This window comes from Odocoileus virginianus, chromosome 26 (genome assembly GCF_023699985.2).
Source record: "Odocoileus virginianus isolate 20LAN1187 ecotype Illinois chromosome 26, Ovbor_1.2, whole genome shotgun sequence".
Taxonomy (NCBI): Eukaryota; Metazoa; Chordata; class Mammalia; order Artiodactyla; family Cervidae; genus Odocoileus; species Odocoileus virginianus.
In genome coordinates, this window is record NC_069699.1 from 47,427,558 (window position 1) to 47,445,508 (window position 17,951).

Here is a 17,951-nt window from a genome sequence, read left to right on the forward strand (position 1 = left end):
TTGCCCAATAATTTTCATCATCGTTTGTGGTTTAATAGAGTTCACTGTTTTCATGATTGCAACTTTATGTATGTTTTTTCTCTGTTAACAAAGTAACGTCCTTCAGTGCGCTTTTCATTACAGCTTTTTGTTTTTCTTGAGGTTGCCTGAACAATTGTGTCAGTTTCTCTTGCTTGTGTCTCTTTGAGCCTTTGCCTCTGTCCTCTTGTGTCCTAAATGTGCTGTAGAATACCTTTTTATTTGGTTTTCCACACTGCCTGACACTTATCATCTGTTGTTCCAATGTTTGCTGTTTGCTTTGTTTTTCTTAGAAAACAAACTCCTGGAGTCCTATGTCCAATACTCCCATGTCGACTAGCTTCTTCCCAGGCCTGCTGTACCCAACACCTTCCTGGGAACACCCCTCCCCTCTCTTGGGCCAAACCCTTGGTCTCCTGGGTCCCAGATCTTCCTCGTCCTTGTTACACTAACTTGTTTGGTTGGAATGTCTATTTGTCTGTCTATTTATTGGCTACTACATAGTCAGTTTCATTGTTTAAATGTACTAGCGAAAATTGATGTGCAGTCTTGCTCTTGTTTTTAACAATAAGAATCTTATGTCTTTTTTGGGAGGGGGCATACTGGGTGGCTTGAGTAATCTCAGTTCCCCAACCCAGGACTGAACCCAGGCCACAACAGTGAAAGCCTAGAATGCTAACCACTAGGCCAGTGGGGAATTCCCCTCAGGTCCTAATGCTTGGGAAATACAAAAATTTCTTAAGCACCTGTAATCTCACCCCCAAGCAAGTCACATTGTACATTCTGTTTTGTAGCCTGCTTTTTATTTCCTCCAATTTAGTAATCTCTTCTCATGTTACAATGTGATTATATGGCTGTGTGGTAGTCCAATATGAGGTTTCTGTAATTTGTCTCATAAATCTCCTATTTGGGAATATTCCAATATTCCCAAATATTATTAATATTCCTGGAATATTCCAGGCTTAATAAATGCCTGATGTCATTCTTTTTTATATCTTTGAGTATTCCCTTAGAATATGTTTCCAGACAGGTAGTTTTCTGATGGAGGTGTAAGCTACATGTTGCCAGTTTGCCTTCCAGAATAGAAGCTGTTTTCAGTTTCTCCAGCAGTATATAAGAAGACAACCATTTCTGATAAATGGGAAGATTCTTCCTTTTAAAGCTCTCCTTGCTTGGGGAAAGGGGGCCACAGGTCAGAGGACGCGCTGCTTCCCTGCTTCAGTGATGGAGACGTTAGTAGTGTCTGTAAACAGCTTCCCCTTCTATGCTTCCTTGCAGGGCATCAGGGGTCTATATCGGGGCATGGCCGCCCCTATCGTTGGGGTCACCCCCATGTTTGCCGTCTGCTTCTTTGGGTTTGGTTTGGGGAAGAAACTGCAACAGAAACACCCAGAGGATGTGCTCAGGTGAGTACTTACTTACCGGCCCAGAGCACTCGATGCTGTTCTGCCGGGGGTGTGACGCAGGTTACAGGAAAGAACTGTCAGACCGGCAGTGGCTGTCCTCTTCTCCACATGAGGGAGTTATTTGGGTTTCCTTTGCCCTGTGCACCATAGGGGAAAGATAAGACCCAAAGCCCTCCCCCAACCCCCCTTACTAGGTGTCGTCATTTCTCATGTGAAGTAGTCTTGCTTACTGGGGATGTTAGTAATACCAGCCCGCAGCGCTGGGCAGTCCGGATGCTAAAATGTGTGTCAGACACCACGTCGGTAGCTGGTGCTGCAGCAGGGACAGCAGCAGCCTGTTTCTCATCTCCTGGATGGAGAAGGGACGGTTTCAGCTTCTGTCATACTTCATCTTCGCAACATGATTATAATTACTTCCTGGTGTCTCTGTTGCAGTGAAAGAAATTAGTGTATTTCCTTCCAGTAGACTTTCAGAAGTTGGATTTGGGTATGGCGAGGCAGATGAGGTAGAATTAGGGCTCAGAACTGACAAAGCAGTGAATGAAAGTGGGCTTCTTGGGATGCAGGGGCATTCGGAGTTGACCCCGGGATGACAGGGCACTCAGCCTGGGATGACACCTCTTGGGTGGGGCTGCATACAGCACAGGACCCACAGCAGCTGGCCAGGCTTGGATTCTAGAGCTCAAGGGAGGAAGCCCAGGGTGCCCTGTGGTTGATTTCGATCACTACTTCAGGCCGCAGCAGGCTGAGTAAGGGGCGAGGTGTAAATAGAAATGCTCGTAACATGAAACTATTTCTGGAGTCCCTGTGACTCTCTGAATGTGGCCAACTTCTATAAAAAGCTACAGGTGGCCCCAAATGTGAGTGTAGGGGGCGGAGTTCTTTGGAAGCTGTGTTTGACTTTTTTTTTTAATATATATCTTTATTTATTTGGCTGTGACGAGTCTAGTCTCCTGACCAAGGATCAGACTCGGGCCCCCTGCCTTGGAAGTGTGGCGTCTTAGCCCCTGGGCCACTAGGGAAGGCCATGTGTTTGTCTGTGATAGTCCGAATAGCCTATGGACACATGTCCTCTCTGAGCTCCTGGGCTTTTAGCTCATATGCTAGCTCACAGCTGTATCATGAATCAGGGCCATGCCCAAGAACTTTCATGGGGTGACTGCTGCTGCCTCAGCCTGTGAGTTGTATTCCCTCTACCGTCGCATCAGTGCTCAGAGAAGTACCCTTCCTGCCTGGGCAAAGGTTCAGACACTCGGATCCCCATCCCATCATCCTGCCATGTTCTGAATCCTGAATGTCAACCCTGCCACCTTCCCCTCCCCACTGTAGTGTTTGGGCATAGTGCAGAAAGGAACATTACCAGGACCTTGGATGGAAGCTCAAGGGTCCAGACCTCACAGATGCTTCCCTGGGATGGAGTGAGGGGTGGCAGAACGCACCACCCATGCAGGCTGTCTACATGGTATGCCGTGTACACGCAGAGACCCTGTTCAGAGGAGAGTCCCCAGTCCCAGGGGATGGAGGCATGTGCAGCCTAAGGTCTGGGCATCCATGGAAGAACAGGTGTTGGTCTCATGAGGGGAAGTTCCGTTGCTGAAAGGGTGCCTCTCGGAGACAGCAGTGTGAACTGAAACTGTGAAGGAGGCCAGCCTGAAAGCAGGTCTCTTGATGGTTGAGCAAACAGCTTGTATTCTGGGCTTGCATGCCTGAGGTAGTTGTGTGAGGCCTGCCTGGGGTGCATGCATGGGAAAAACAGCCTTGCCCTGCCTTGTGACCAAACTCGTACTGCTCTTAAGACCTTAGACCCCTGCCCTGGGAAACTTGACGTCAGGACGGGAAGTGGATGTCTCCCTATCCCCATTTGACGTCTCTTCTCCAGGTTTTGGGCTCCTTGTGGGGTGGGACATTCCTGAAGGCTCGGCTTCTAGAGGCCTGGGGTCAGGAGGGGCCTGAGGCTCAGGCAAGCGGGTGAAGTTTTTCAGCAACATGTGCTCAATTGTGGGGACTCTGTTCAAACACTCATTGTAACTCTGTGCTCCATTGCTTCGAGACCAGTCTGGTAATCTAATGTCAGAAAGGAAAGGAGATGCCAGAAGTGGCACAGGCAGTGATGCTAGGAGCCTCCAGTTCCTCCACATACTCACTGTGGCTCATTCTGTGAGGGCCACGGTGAGGATCCAGATCTCTGGCCACTGGAGGACTAGTCCCTGCACAGAAGCCATAGGACCCATCACAGCTGACTGGGTGCCATTCCTGACGGGACATTCCCAGCAGCTTACAGCATATACCTCACAACTTGGCCTGTGGATATGGCCACAGCCATTCCCCTTGCCTTGAGGCTGTCCTGTGTGAGTCTTGGCTTAAAATGTTATCAGGCTCTTGGTGATCCAGAGGAGGGGAGATTGGAGGAGATCTGGGGTTAACCAAGGTCTGCATCCTGGGTTATGGGCTATTTCCCACAAGCACCCTGAACTTTGCAGATCAAGGCTCAGAGAGGCCTGGAAACTCATCCATAGTCACTGCATGGCTGCCCAGGGGAGAATTTCTCCCATGACTGAGGCCATCTGAGTGTGCCCATGGGCCTTGTGACCAAGCTTGTATTGCTCTTGGCACTGAGACCCCTGCCCTGGGAAATTTGACGTCAGAATATACATAGAACTTGGCTTTGGTGTGAAACAATCTATTTGTGCTGGACTTTCCGCCTAGTCTGAGTACTTATTTGATTTTTTTTTTCCTTTGCTGGGGCTTCCTCTGTTCTGTGTGATTAGTCACAGGTTCTTGCCTCTTGTTTTTATTTACAATACAGTTACCCCCAGATATTTGCAGCTGGGATGTTATCCGGAGTATTCACCACAGGAATTATGACCCCTGGAGAGCGGATCAAGTGCTTGTTACAGGTGAGGATGTGATCAGGGTTGTGGGAGATATGGTTTGGAGGCAGGCGGCTAGCTTTTCTACTGGGTATACAATTTTGGGTGGATGTGTATGTCCTTTTACCCTTTATAAAGGCTTCAGATCAGGTGTGCAAACAGTTTCAAGGTTTTCAGGAACATGGAAGCATGGAAGCAATTGTACTAGAGTCAAGAACCAGGACAGTGTAACAAATGAACCAAATGTCACTCCGTAATGGGTCAACTCAGATTTATCCACCCTTATTAGCAGCTACTTCAGGAACTCCAAAAGGTGAGTCGTGTGTCTTCAGAGGTGGAACGGAGGCTGCTCCTGCCCAGCATCGTCTGTCTCCACCCACTGCCCAGAGGCTCAGTGGCCTTACAGTGCCTGGGCTTGTTCCCAGGCTAAGGCTGTGAACTGCCTGCCTGCCTTACCACACAGGGCTCCCTTCAAAAAAAAGCAGTACTGCTTGTTTCTTCTAATGGCCAAAGCAATTTAATACATAATTCTTTGCTAGAAAAATTTTGGTAATGCAGAGAAGCAGAAGGAAAACAATGTATTTATCAACTATGAGGTAACCACCGTAATACTTTCTATGTGAATTCTTCGTCTTTTTAGTAAACATATATATTTTTAAAAATGTATCTTTTCAAGTAAAATTGGGGTCACATACTGCCATAGTTTTGTAACCAGCTTTTTTCATTTGCTATGTCACAATATTTTTGTGATTATTTTTCTTAGACATCACTTTCTGTGCTTTATTTCAAAAAATGGCTGTAGCTTACCCGATAATCCTTTATCTGGGGATAATCCAAATTATATATCACAGTGAAGATCTTATGAATAAGTCTCTGCATGTGTTCCTGATTATTTTCTTAGGATAAATGTCTAGACTTGAAATTAGTATATTTAAAGATACGTACTTTTAAAAGAATTTTCAATGCATGTTGGGATTTCCTGGTGGTTTAGTGGTAAAGAATCCGCCTGCCAATGCAGGAGACTTGGGTTCGAACCCTGGATGGGGAAGATCCCCTGGAGGAGAAAATGGCAATCCACTCCAGTATTCTTGCTGGGAAAATCCCCTGGACAGGAGCCTGTAGGGTCGCGGAGTCAGACACAACTGGGTGACTGAGCACACTCACATGCAGTAATGTATGTTACCAAGTGGCCCTCCTAGAAGGTCTGTCACTTTCTATTCCCATGAGTAGAAGAAGAGTTCTCATTTCCCGGCAGATTCTGCAGCATCTAATTTACAATCTCTGCTAGTGTATTGTGTGAAAAATTTGCATTCTTTTAGTTTTTCTTGCTTTTTGTTGTCGATGAGCTAAATTACTTTGATTCATATTAGCTGTTTATATTTATCCTTCATGAAACGCTTGTTTGTATTCTTTGCTCATTTGTCAGTTTGTTTGATTTATAAAAGCTTTAGACATGTTTTGATTTAATATTATCATAATGATATTAAATGCGACACATGGGGTCTTAGTTCTCCAACTAGGAATGAATGGAACTTTGTGCCCCCTCCGTTGCGAGTGTGGAGTCAACCACTGGATCACCAGGAATTTCCCTGATTTTAAAAATTCTTTATACAATTTTTAGATGTTGCACTCCTTTTACAGTTATTGCAAAATATTGGCTCTATTCCCCATGTTGTGCAATACATCCTTATAGCCTGTCTACACCCAATAGTTTATAACTCCCACTCCTCCACCCCTAAACACTTTGGACATATTAAGGTTAATTTCTTATCATATGTGGCAAGTCTTTTTCATGCTTTGCATTAGTCATTTAATTTTGTGCATTGTTTAAATTAAATGTTTTATTTTGAGATAATTAAAGGTTCATATACAGTTGTAAGAAATAATATAAAGGGAAGAAAAGAAATAAATATACAAAGATATCCCACATGCTCTTTACCTCGTTCTTCCACAGAGGTAATGTACTGTAAAACTGTAGTACAATATCGCAACCAGAATACTGACATTGATACAGTCAAGATGCAAAACAGTTCCATCATGCCAATGATGCCTCATGTAGCCCTTGAATAGCCACTTTCATTTTCCTTTCCCCACACTAGTCCTTTTTTCTTTCGGCTGCCTGCGCAGCATGTGGGATCTTCATTCCCTGACCAGGGATGGAACTGGAACTCCCTACATTGGAAGTTAGGAGTCTTAACCACTGAAATGCCAGGGAAGTCCCTCCATTCCAGTTCTTAACCACCCCAACAACCACTAATCTGAACTCCATTTCCATACGTTTGTAATTTCAAGACATGTATAAATGGAATCATACAGTATGTAACCTTTTCAGATTGGCTTTTTCAACTTAGAGTAAATTTTCTGGAGAGTTGTACAGATTGTGGCATGTGTGAATATTTCATTCCTTTTTAGTAGTCCCATAGTATGGATGTACTACAGCTATGTTTAATTTTTTATCCATTGAAGGACATCTGGGTTGTTTCCAGTTTAGGGCTGTTATAAATAAAGATGCTATAAACATTCATGTACGGAGATTTTTCTGGGAAAATCAATCTTCATTTCTCTGGGATAAATGCCCAGAGGTATAATTGCTGAGTCATATGGTAGTTACATGTTTAGTTTTCTTTTTTTGTTTCTTATAGCCATGCCACATGGCATGTATAATCTTAGCTCCCTGACCAGGGATCGAATCTATGTCCCCTGCAGTGGATGTGCAGTCTTAACCACTGGACCTCCAGGGAAATTCCATGAATGTTTAAAGAAACTGCCAGTCTTTTTCTAGAGTAACTGTATCATTTACATTCCCATGAGCAGGGTATGAGTGATCCAGTTTCTGTGCATCCTAACCAAGATTTGGTGTTGTCACTATTCTTAATTTTAGCCATCCTGATAGATGTGTAGTGATACCTCATTTTAATTTGTATTCCTCTAATAGCTGAAGGTGTTGTATATCTTTTCATGTGCTCATTTGCTATCAGTATATCCTATTTGGTGAAATGTCTGTTCATGTGTTTTGCCCATTTTCTAATTGGATTATTTGGGATTTTTTTATTATTATTACTGAGTTTTGAGAGTCCTTTATTCTAGATACTATTGCTTTGTCAGATATGTGGTTTGCATGTTATTTTCTCCCAGTGTATAGTTTGTCTTTTCATCCTCTCAACAGAGTCTTTAGAGCAAACGTTTAAATTTTGATGAAGTCCAGTTTGTTATTTTCTCTAATTTTGATGGAGTCCAGTTTGTTCATTTCTGTTTTATAGGTAGGGTTTTGGATGTTTAGGACATCAGATCTTAAGGAATCTTTACCTAGCCTGAAATCCCAAAGATTTTCTTAGATGCTTTTTTCTGGAAGTTTTATTTATAGTTTATGTTTTCCATGTAGGTTTGTGAGTCCACTTTGAGTTAAGTTTTTCATCATGTATGAGAATTAGGTCAGAGGTTTCCTTCCCCCCTGGGGCTGTCCAGTTGCACCATACCATTTCCTGGAGATTTACCTTTATTCTACTGAATTATGTTTGCATCTCTGTTAAAAATCAGTTGAGCATATTTGTATGGGTCTACTTCTGTGTACTCTGTTTTCTTTCATTGATCTATGCACCTTTCCCTTCACTAATATTACACAATCTTGATTAGTTTAGCCATAGGCTAAGTCTAGAAACTGTCCAGACTGATCCCTCCCACTTTATTCTTAAAAAAAAAAAAAATTGTTTGGGACTTCCCTGGTGGTCTAGTGGTTAGAAATCTGCCTTCCAAGGCAGGGGATGTGGGTTTGATCCCTGGGCTAGGAACTAAGATCCCACATGCCATGGGGCAACTAAGTCTGAAGACCACAGCTGCTGAGCCCACACGCCCTGGAACCCATGCACTGCAACTAAGACTCAACATAGCCAAATAAATAAATAATTTTTTAAAAAATGCAAAACTGTTGTCACTGTTCTAATTTCTTTGTTATTTCCATGTTAATTTTAGGATAATTTAGAAAACTGAGAAAATTCTTGCTGAGAGTATATTGAATCTATAGATCAATTTGGGTAGAATTAATACATTATTTTGAGTCTTCCAATACCCAGACATGTCACACCTCTCCATTTATTTAGAACTTTAATTTCTTTCATCAGCATTGTGCAGTTTTCAGCATATAAGCTCTTAATGTGTTTTCTTACACATCTAAGTCCTTTGTAAAGTGGCATTGTAGATGGTATTATAGTTTTAATTTTGTTGTCTGCATGTTTATTGCTAGTTTGTAGGAATACACTTGATTTTTTAGAATGTTTATTTATTTTTACTTCTGGCTGTGCTGGGTCTTTGTTGCTGCTCAAGGGCTTTCTCTAGTCACGGTGAGAGGGGTGTAGGCTCTAGTTGCAGTGCGCGGGCTTCTCATTGCAGTGACTTCTCTTGTGGAGCACAGGCTCAAGGGCACTTGGACTTCAGTAGTTGCAGCACATGAGCTCAGTAGTTGTGACACAGGGTCTTAGTTGCCTTGTGGCATGTGGGATCTTCCCGGATCAGGGATTGAACAAGTGTCCGTTGCATTGGCAGGCAGATTCGTAACCACTGGACCACTAGGGCAGCCTGAAATACAGTTGATTTTTGTATGTTAATTTTGTATCTTGTGAACCTTCCTGAATGCTCTTATTAATTCTAGATTTTTTTTTTTTTTGGTAGATTCTTTGAGATTTCCTATGTAGATGGTACTATTATTTGCAAACAGGGACAGTTTTATTTCTTCATGTCTGAACCTTTTATATCCTTATTTCACTGGCTAGAACTTCCAGTACCATGTTGAATAAGACTGATGAGAATGGATGTTTTTGCCTCGTTCCCAATCTTATGGGGAAATATTCAGTATCTCAGGGAAGCCCAGGTGGCTCCGTGGGAAAGAGTCCTCCTGCCAGGTTGCTATGCCCTCCTCCAAAGCATCTTCCCAGCCCAGGGATCGAACCCAGGTCTCCCACACTGCTAGATGCTCTTTGTCAGTTTGAGAAGGTTACCTTCTCTTCCTCTTTTTCTGAGACTTTTATGGATGTTGACTTTTGTCAAATGTTTTTTCTTCCTTTATTAATGTGATCATGTGAGTTTTCTCCTAAACTCTTAATATAGTGAATTACTTCCATTGATTTTTGTACACTGAACCAATTCTTCATTACTTGAATAAACTCCCCAACCTGGTATACGATTTTCTTTATATATTGCTGGGTTCTATTTTCTTATATTTTGTTAAGGATTTTTCATCTATAGTCACGAGAGATATTTGTCTGTCATTTTTTTTTCTGGATTGTCTTTGTCTGGTTTTGGCATCAGAGTAATACTAGCTTCATAAAATGAATTAGGAATTGTTCCCTCTTCTACTGTATAGAATATGTGTTGATTTTTCTGTAAACATTTGGTAGAATTGGTAGAATTTTATAGTGAAATCATATAGGCTTGAGATTTGGGGGAAGAAAATTTTAAATTATCAATTCCGCTTTCTTTAAAGTTACAGGCCTATTCAAATTACTTATTTCATATTGGGAAAATTGTGATAACTTTTGTTTTTTTACCTAAGTTGTCAAATATGTGTGTGTGTAAAGTTGTTTGTAGAACTCCTTTATTGTCTTTTTTATGTCTGCAGGGTCTGTGGTATTCTGTTTTATTCCTGGTATTAGTAATCTGTGAGTTCTCTTTCTTTTTTCTTTGTCAGACTCACTAGAGGTTTGTCAGTTTTTATTGATCTTTTAAAAAGAGATTTTTCTTTCTTTTTTTTCCCAGCTGTGTAACGCAGCTTGTAGGATCTCAGTTCCTCAACCAGGGATTGAAAGCAGGCCATGGCAGTGAAAGCCCAGAATCCTAACCCCTAGGCTAACGAGGAACACCCCTCTTTGATTTTCTTTATTATTTTTCTGTTCTCAGTTCCATTGGTTTCTGCTTCTGTTTTTATAATCTCCTTCCTTTTGCTTCTTTTTGGGTTTAATTTGCTTTTCTTTTCTCGCTCTTTTTTTTTTTAAAGCTTTTGAAGTGCAAGCTTAGAATATTGGCTTGAAGCCTTTCCTCTCTTCTGAAGTGTGCAGTCAGTGCTATAAAGTTTCCTCTCAGCACTGCTTTAGCTATGTCCCACAAACTCCAATATATTTCAGTTTTCAGTCAGTTGAGTGTGTTTTCTGGTTTCCTTTGGGATTTCCTTTTTGAATTGCTTCGAAGAGTGTTGTTCAGTTTCCAAGTGTTGGAGGTTATAGATTTCCAGTTTGAGTCCATTGTGATCTAAGAATATATTCTGTATTCTGTATTATTTACATTCTTTTAAACTTCTTTTAAATTTAGGTTTGCTTTATGGCCTTGGGTATGGTTTATCTTGGTCTGTGTGCCACGGGCATTTAAAAAGAATGTGTGTGCTGCTGTTGTTTGGTGACATAATCTATAAATGGCGATTATATCCTGTTGGTTGATGGTGTTGAGTTCTTTATCCTTGATGATTTTCTGTCTAGTTGTTCTGTTTGTTGATGGAGGAATTAAAAATCTCCAGCTGTTACTGTGAGTTTGTTTCTTCTCTCAATTCTATTAGTGTCCCTTCATATAGTTGGCAGTTTTTTGGTTTAATGTATACACACTTAGAATTGCTATGTCTTCTTGGTGAATTGACCCTTTTATCACTGTGTAAATGTTTTTCACATTACCATTATATAAAATTCCATATTTTTGCTTACTGTGTTCTTCTAGTGTTCCAGAGTTCCTTCTTTTATAGTTTCTTTTCTGTTTAAAGAACTTCCTTTAGCCATTTTTTGGGGATATATCTGTGAATAACAAAGTCTGTTAGTTTTCTTTCATCTAAGAATGCCTGATTTTCCCTTTATTCCTGAAGGATATTTTCACTTGACATAGGATTCTGGGATGACAGTTCTTTTCTTGCAGCTCCTGAAAGATACTGTGCCACTCCTTTCTACCATCCCCGGTTTCTGCTGTCATTCGAATTATTTCAGTGTTGTTGTTCTTCAGTTGCTGAGTCATGTCCAACTCTTTGTGACCCCATGGACTACAGGGCTTCCCTGTCCTTCACCATCCCCCAGAGTTTGTTCAGACTCATGTCCATTGAGTCAGTGATGCTATCCAAACATCTCCTCCTCTGTCGCCCCCTTCTGCTCCTATGTTCAGTCTTTCCCAACATCAAGGTCTTTTTCAGTGAGTTGACTCTCCACATCAGGTGGCCAAAGTATTGGAGCTTCAGCTGCAGCGTCAGTCCTTCCAGTGAATATTCAGGACTGCTTTCCTTTAGGATTGACTGGTTTGATCTTCTTGCAGTCCAAGGGGCTCTCAAGAGTCTTCTCCAACACCAAAATTCAAAAGCATCAATTCGTCGGTGTTCAGTCTTCTTTATGGTCCAACTCACATCCATATGTGTTATTTTTTTCTTTGTTTTCGGTTTTTGACTAAGTTCATTTGTGATGTGCTCTGGCATGGATTTATTTGGGGATATTCTGTTTAGGTTTTGGTCATTTTCTTATATTTCTGTGTTTCAGTTCAGTCCAGTCCCTCAGTCATGTCCGACTCTTCAACCCCATGGACTGCAGCACGCCAGGCCTCCCTGTCCATCACCAACTCCCGGAGTTACCTCAAACTCATGCCCATTGAGTCAGTGATGCCATCCAGTCATCTCGTCCTTTGTCGTCCCCTTCTCCTCCCGCCTTCAATCTTTTCCAGCATCAGGGTCTTTTCAAATGAGTCACCTCTTCGCATCAGGTGGCCAAGTATTGGAGTTTCAGCTTCAACATCAGTCCTTCCAGTGAATATTCAGGAGTGATTTTCTTTAGGATGGACTGGTTGGATCTCCTTGAAATCCAAGGGACTCTCAAGAGTCTTCTCCAATACCACAGTTCAAAAGCATCAATTCTGAAGCACTCATCTTTCTTCATAGTCCAGCTCTCACATCCATACATGACTACTGGAAAAACCATCGTCTTGACTAGACGGACCTTTTTTGGCAAAGTAATGTCTCTGCTTTTTAATATGCTGTCTAGGTTGCTCATAACTTTTCATCCAAGGAGTAAGTGTCTTTTAATTTCATGGCTGGCAGTCACCATCTGCAGTGATTTTGGAGCCTGAAAAAATAAAGTCTGCCACTGTTTCCACTGTTTCTCCATCTATTTGCCATGAAGTGTTGGGACCAGATGCCATGATCTTAGTTTTCTGAATGTTGAACTTTGAGCCAACTTTTTCACTCTCTTTCACTTTCATCAAGAGGCTCTTTAGTTCTTCTTCACTTTCTGCCATAGGGTGGTGTCATCTGCATTTCTGAGGTTATTGATATTTCTCCCGACAATCTTAATTCCAGCTTGTGTTTCATCCAGCCCAGCATTTCTCGTGATGTACTCTGCATATAAGTTAAATAAGCAGGGTGACAATAGACAGCCTTGACGTACTCCTTTTCCTACTTGGAACCAGTCTGTTGTTCCATGTCCAGTTCTAACTGTTGCTTCCTGACCTGCATACAGATTTCTCAGGAGGCAGGTCAGGTGGTCTGGTATTCCCATCTCTTTCAGAATTTTCCACAGTTTATTATGTTCCAAAGCCAAAGGCTTTGGCATAGTCAATAAAGCAGAAATAGATGTTTTTCTGGAACTCTCATGCTTTTTTGATGATCCAGCGGATGTTGGCAATTTGATCTCTGGTTCTTCTGCCTTTTCTAAAACCAGCTTGAACATCTGGAAGTTCATGGTTCACATATTGTTGAAGCCTGGCGTGGAGAATTTTGAGCATTACTTTACTAGCCTGTGAGTTGAGTGTCTTTGTGTGGTATTTTGAGCATTCTTTGGCATTGTCCTTCTTTGGGATTGGAATGAAAACTGACCTTTTTTTTTTTTTCCATTTATTTTTATTAGTTGGAGGCTAATTACTTTACATCATTGCAGTGGTTTTTGTCATACATTGAAATGAATTAGCCATGGATTTACATGTATTCCCCATCCCGGTCCCCCCTCCCACCTCCCTCTCCACCCGATCCCTCTGGGTCTTCCCAGTGCACCAGGCCCAAGCACTTGTCTCATGCACCCAACCTGGGCTGGTGATCTGTTTCACCCTAGATAATATACATGTTTCGATGCTGTTCTCTTGAAACATCCCACCCTCGCCTTCCCCCAGAGTCCACAAGTCTGTTCTATACATCTGAGTCTCTTTTTCTGTTTTGCATATAGGGTTATCGTTACCATTTTTCTAAATTCCATATATATGTGTTAGTATACTGTAATGGTCTTTATCTTTCTGGCTTACTTCGCTCTGTATAATGGGCTCCAGTTTCATCCATCTCATTAGAACTGATTCAAATGAATTCTTTTTAATGGCTGAGTAATATTCCATGGTGTATATGTACCACAGCTTCCTCATCCATTCGTCTGCTGATGGGCATCTAGGTTGCTTCCATGTCCTGGCTATTAAAAACAGTGCTGCGATGAACATTGGGGTGCATGTGTCTCTTTCAGATCTGGTTTCCTTGGTGTGTATGCCCAGAAGTGGGATTGCTGGGTCATATGGCAGTTCTTTTTCCAGCTTTTTAAGAAATCTCCACACTGTTTTCCATAGTGGCTGTACTAATTTGCATTCCCACCAACAGTGTAAGAGGGTTCCCTTTTCTCCACACCCTCTCCAGCATTTATTGCTTGTAGACTTTTGGATAGCAGCCATCCTGACTGGCGTATAATGGTACCTCATTGTGGTTTTGATTTTCATTTCTCTGATAATGAGTGATGTTGAGCATCTTTTCATGTGTTTGTTAGCCATCTGTATGTCTTCCTTGGAGAAATGTCTGTTGAGTTCTTTGGCCCATTTTTTGATTGGGTCATTTATTTTTCTGGAGTTGAGCTGGAGGAGTTGCTTGTATATTTTTGAGATTAATCCTTTGTCTGTTGCTTCGTTTGCTATTATTTTCTCCCAATCTGAGGGCTGTCTTTTCACCTTGCTTATAGTTTCCTTTGTTGTGCAAAAGCTTTTAAGTTTCATTAGGTCCCATTTGTTTATTTTTGCTTTTATTTCTAAAATTCTGGGATGTGGGTCATAGAAGATCCTGCTGTGATTTATGTCGGAGAGTGTTTTGCCTATGTTCTCCTCTAGGAGTTTTATAGTTTCTGGTCTTACATTTAGATCTTTAATCCATTTTTAGTTTATTGTTGTGTATGGTGTTAGAAAATGTTCTAGTTTCATTCTTTTACAGGTGGTTGACCAGTTTTCCCAGCACCACTTGTTAAAGAGGTTGTCTTTTTCCATTGTATATCCTTGCCTCCTTTGTCGAAGATAAGGTGACCATAGGTTCGTGGATTTATCTCTGGGCTTTCTATTCTGTTCCATTGATCTATATTTCTGTCTTTGTGCCAGTACCATACTGTCTTGATGAGTGTGGCTTTGTAGTATAGTCTGAAGTCAGGCAGATTGATTCCTCCAGTTCCATTCTTCTTTCTCAGGATTACTTTGGCTATTCGAGGTTTTTTGTATTTCCATACAAATTGTGAAATTATTTGAAAACTGACCTTTTCTATTCCTGTGGCCACTACTGAGTTTTCCAAATTTGCTGGCATATTGAATGCAGCACTTTCACGGCATCATCTTTTAGGACTTGAAATAGCTCAGTTGGAATTCCATCATCTCTACTAGCTTTGTTCGTAGTAGTGATGCTTCCTAAGGCCCACTTGACTTCGCATTCCAGGATGTCTGGCTCTAGGTGAGTGATCACACCATCATGATTATCTGGGTCATGAAGATCTTTTTTGTACAGTTCTTCTGTGTATTCTTGCCACCTCTTCTTAATATTTTCTGCTTCTGTTAGGTCCCTACTATTTATGTCCTTTATTGAGCCCATCTTTGCATAAAATGTTCCCTTGGTATCTCTGATTTTCTTGAAGAGATCTCTAGTCTTTCCCATTCTATTGTTTTCCTCTATTTCTTTGCACTGATCACTGAGGAAGGCTTTCTTATCTCTCCTTGCTATTCTTTGGAACTCTGCATTCAAATGGGTATATCTTTCCTTTTCTCCTTGGGGATGGTCTTGCTCCCTGTCTCCTGTACAATGTCACGAACCTCTGTCCATAGTTCATCATGCACTCTGTCTATCAGATCTAGTCCCTTGAATCTATTTGTCACTTCTACTGTATAATTGTTAGGGATTTGATTTAGGTCATACCTGAGTGGTCTAGTGGTTTCTTCAATTTAAGTCTGAATTTGGCAATAAGGAGTTCATGATCTGAGCCACAGTCAGCTCCTGGTCTTGTTTTTGCTGACTGTATAGAGCTTCTCCATCTTTGGCTGCAAAGAATATAATCAATCTGATTTCGGTGTTGACCACGTGGTGATGTCCATGTGCAGAGTCGTCTCTTGTGTTGTTGGAAGAGGGTGTTTGCTATGACCAGTGCATTCTCTTGGCAAAACTCTATTAGCCTTTGCCCTGCTTCATTCTGTACTCCAAGGCCAAATTTGCCTGTTACTCCAGGTGTTTCTTGACTTCCTACTTTTGCATTCCAGTCCCCTATAATGAAAAGGACATTTTTGGGGGGCGTTAGTTCTAGAAGGTCTTCATAGAACCATTCACCTTCAGCTTCTTCAGCATTACTGGTTGGGGCATAGACTTGGGTTACCATGATATTGAATGGTTTCCCTTGGAAACAAACAGAGATCATTCTGTCATTTTTGAGGTTGCATCCAAGTACTGCATTTCAGACTCTCTTGTTCACTATGATGGCTACTGCATTTCTTCTAAGGGATTCCTGCCCACAGTAGTAGATATAATGGTCATCTGAGTTAAATTCACCCATTCCAGTCCATTTTAGTTTGCTGATTCCTAAAATGTTGACGTTCACTCTTGCCATCTCCTGTTTGACCACTTCCGATTTGCCTTGATTCATGGACCTAACATTCCAGATTCCTATGCAATATTGCTCTTTATAGCATCGGACCTTGCTTCCATCACCAGTCACATCCACAACTGGGTGTTGATTTTGCTTTGGCTCCATCTCTTCATTGTTCCTGGAGTTATTTCTCCACTGATCTCCAGTAGCATATTGGGCACCTACCGACCTGGGGCGTTCATCTTTCAGTGTCATATCATTTTGCCTTTTCATGTTGTTCATTGGGTTCTCAAGGCAGGAACACTGAAGTGGTTTGCCATTCCCTTCTCCAGTGGACCACATTTTGTCAGAACTCTCCACCATGGCCCGTCCGTCTTGGGTGGCCCTACACGGCATGGCTCATAATTTCATTAAGTTAGACAAGGCCGTGGTCCATGTGATTAGATTGGTTAGTTTTCTGTGATTGTGGTTTTCAGTCTGTCTGCCCTCTGATGAAGGATAAGAGGCTTATGGAAGCTTCCTGATGGGAGAGACTGACTAAGGGGGAAACTGGGTCTTGTTCTGATGGGTGGGGCCATGCTCTGTAAATCTTTAATCCAATTTTCTGTTGATGGGTGGGGCTGTGTTCGCTCCCTGCTATTTACCTGGGGCCAAGGCAGATTCTTTACCAGCTGAGCTGTCAGGGAAGCTCTCTATGTTTATGTTTTGCCAAATTTGGGGAGTTTTCAGCAGTTACTTCTTTTGAGTACAGTCCTACCCTCTTTTCTCCTCTTCTTCTGGGACTGTGAAGACACAAATATTAAGATTTTCTGACATAGCACCATGGGGTTATAGTCCCTGAGGTTCTGTTTAATTTCTTTCAGTTTGTTTTGTGTCTTGTTCAGATTGGATATTTTCCAGTGTTTTGTCTTCTAATGCTGGGTTTGTTTTTTTCTATCTCTCCCCTGTATTCTGCTGTTGAGCGAGCCATCCACTGAGTTTTTTATTTTGACTGTGTTTTTCAGTTCTAAAACTTCCATTTGGTTCTTCCTCATATCTTCTATTTCTGTGCTAAGATTTTCTTTCCTTGCTGTGGCTTTCTAATTTTTCGCATCTATTTCAAGCATATTCACGATTCGTCATTGAAGGATTTTTACAATGACTGTTCTAAAATGTTTGTCAAAGAATTCGTACATCTCTCTCATCTTGGTGTTGGCCTCTACGCTTCTTTTTTCTTTCAGTTTGAGATCTTCCTGGTTTAGGATACAATGTGCGATTTCCAGTTGGAATCCGGATATTTGCATATTTTATTGGGATTTTGGATCCTATGTAAACTTCCTGTTTGTGTTGGCTTTCTCTGACACCATGCCAGTAGGAAGCGAGGGCTGCTGCCTTGTGACCACCAAGTGAGTACAAGTGCAGGGACCCCACTTGCCTCTATTGACACTTGAGGGTGGGGCACTTCTTTTTACTGTTGGGTGGGTGTGGGAGCTCTAGTGACTCCTCCGACTACACAGGACAGGAGAGCCCTGGTTACAGCTGTCAGGGATGAAAGTCCTCATTCCCTCCTTGGTCTGCTCTGACTCCACCCAGGCAGCACGTTGGGTACCTCGGTACAGCCCGGCAAAGGAGGAAGTCCGGGCTCCCCACATGGTCTTTGCTGGTGTGGGTGAGGGTGAGGCTACAGTTTATTCTATGATGTATGGCTGGAGTAGAGTGTTTTTTGTCTAAAAATGTTCTGTCTTCCTAGGCTTCCTGATCCTTTGTCTAGGGAATGCAGGCTTTCATAGGGGGCTTCTTTTTAGTCGGTGCCTGTTGGCACTCCTGGATCACCAATATCTTCTGTCTGAAGTCTGAGACATGTCAAATGAGAATATCCA

At 41.9% G+C, this 17,951-nt stretch overlaps 1 protein-coding gene across 1 annotated transcript in view; it reads left to right on the forward strand.

Moving 5' to 3' along the window:
* The window catches only part of SLC25A20 (solute carrier family 25 member 20), a 36,772-nt gene that overhangs the window by 11,849 nt on the left and 6,972 nt on the right, over positions 1 to 17,951 (forward strand). The window contains exons 3-4 of the mRNA XM_020915953.2: positions 1,297 to 1,424; positions 4,231 to 4,321. Coding sequence (XP_020771612.1) covers positions 1,297 to 1,424; positions 4,231 to 4,321 — 219 coding nt within the window. The remainder of the gene's footprint in view (positions 1 to 1,296; positions 1,425 to 4,230; positions 4,322 to 17,951) is intronic.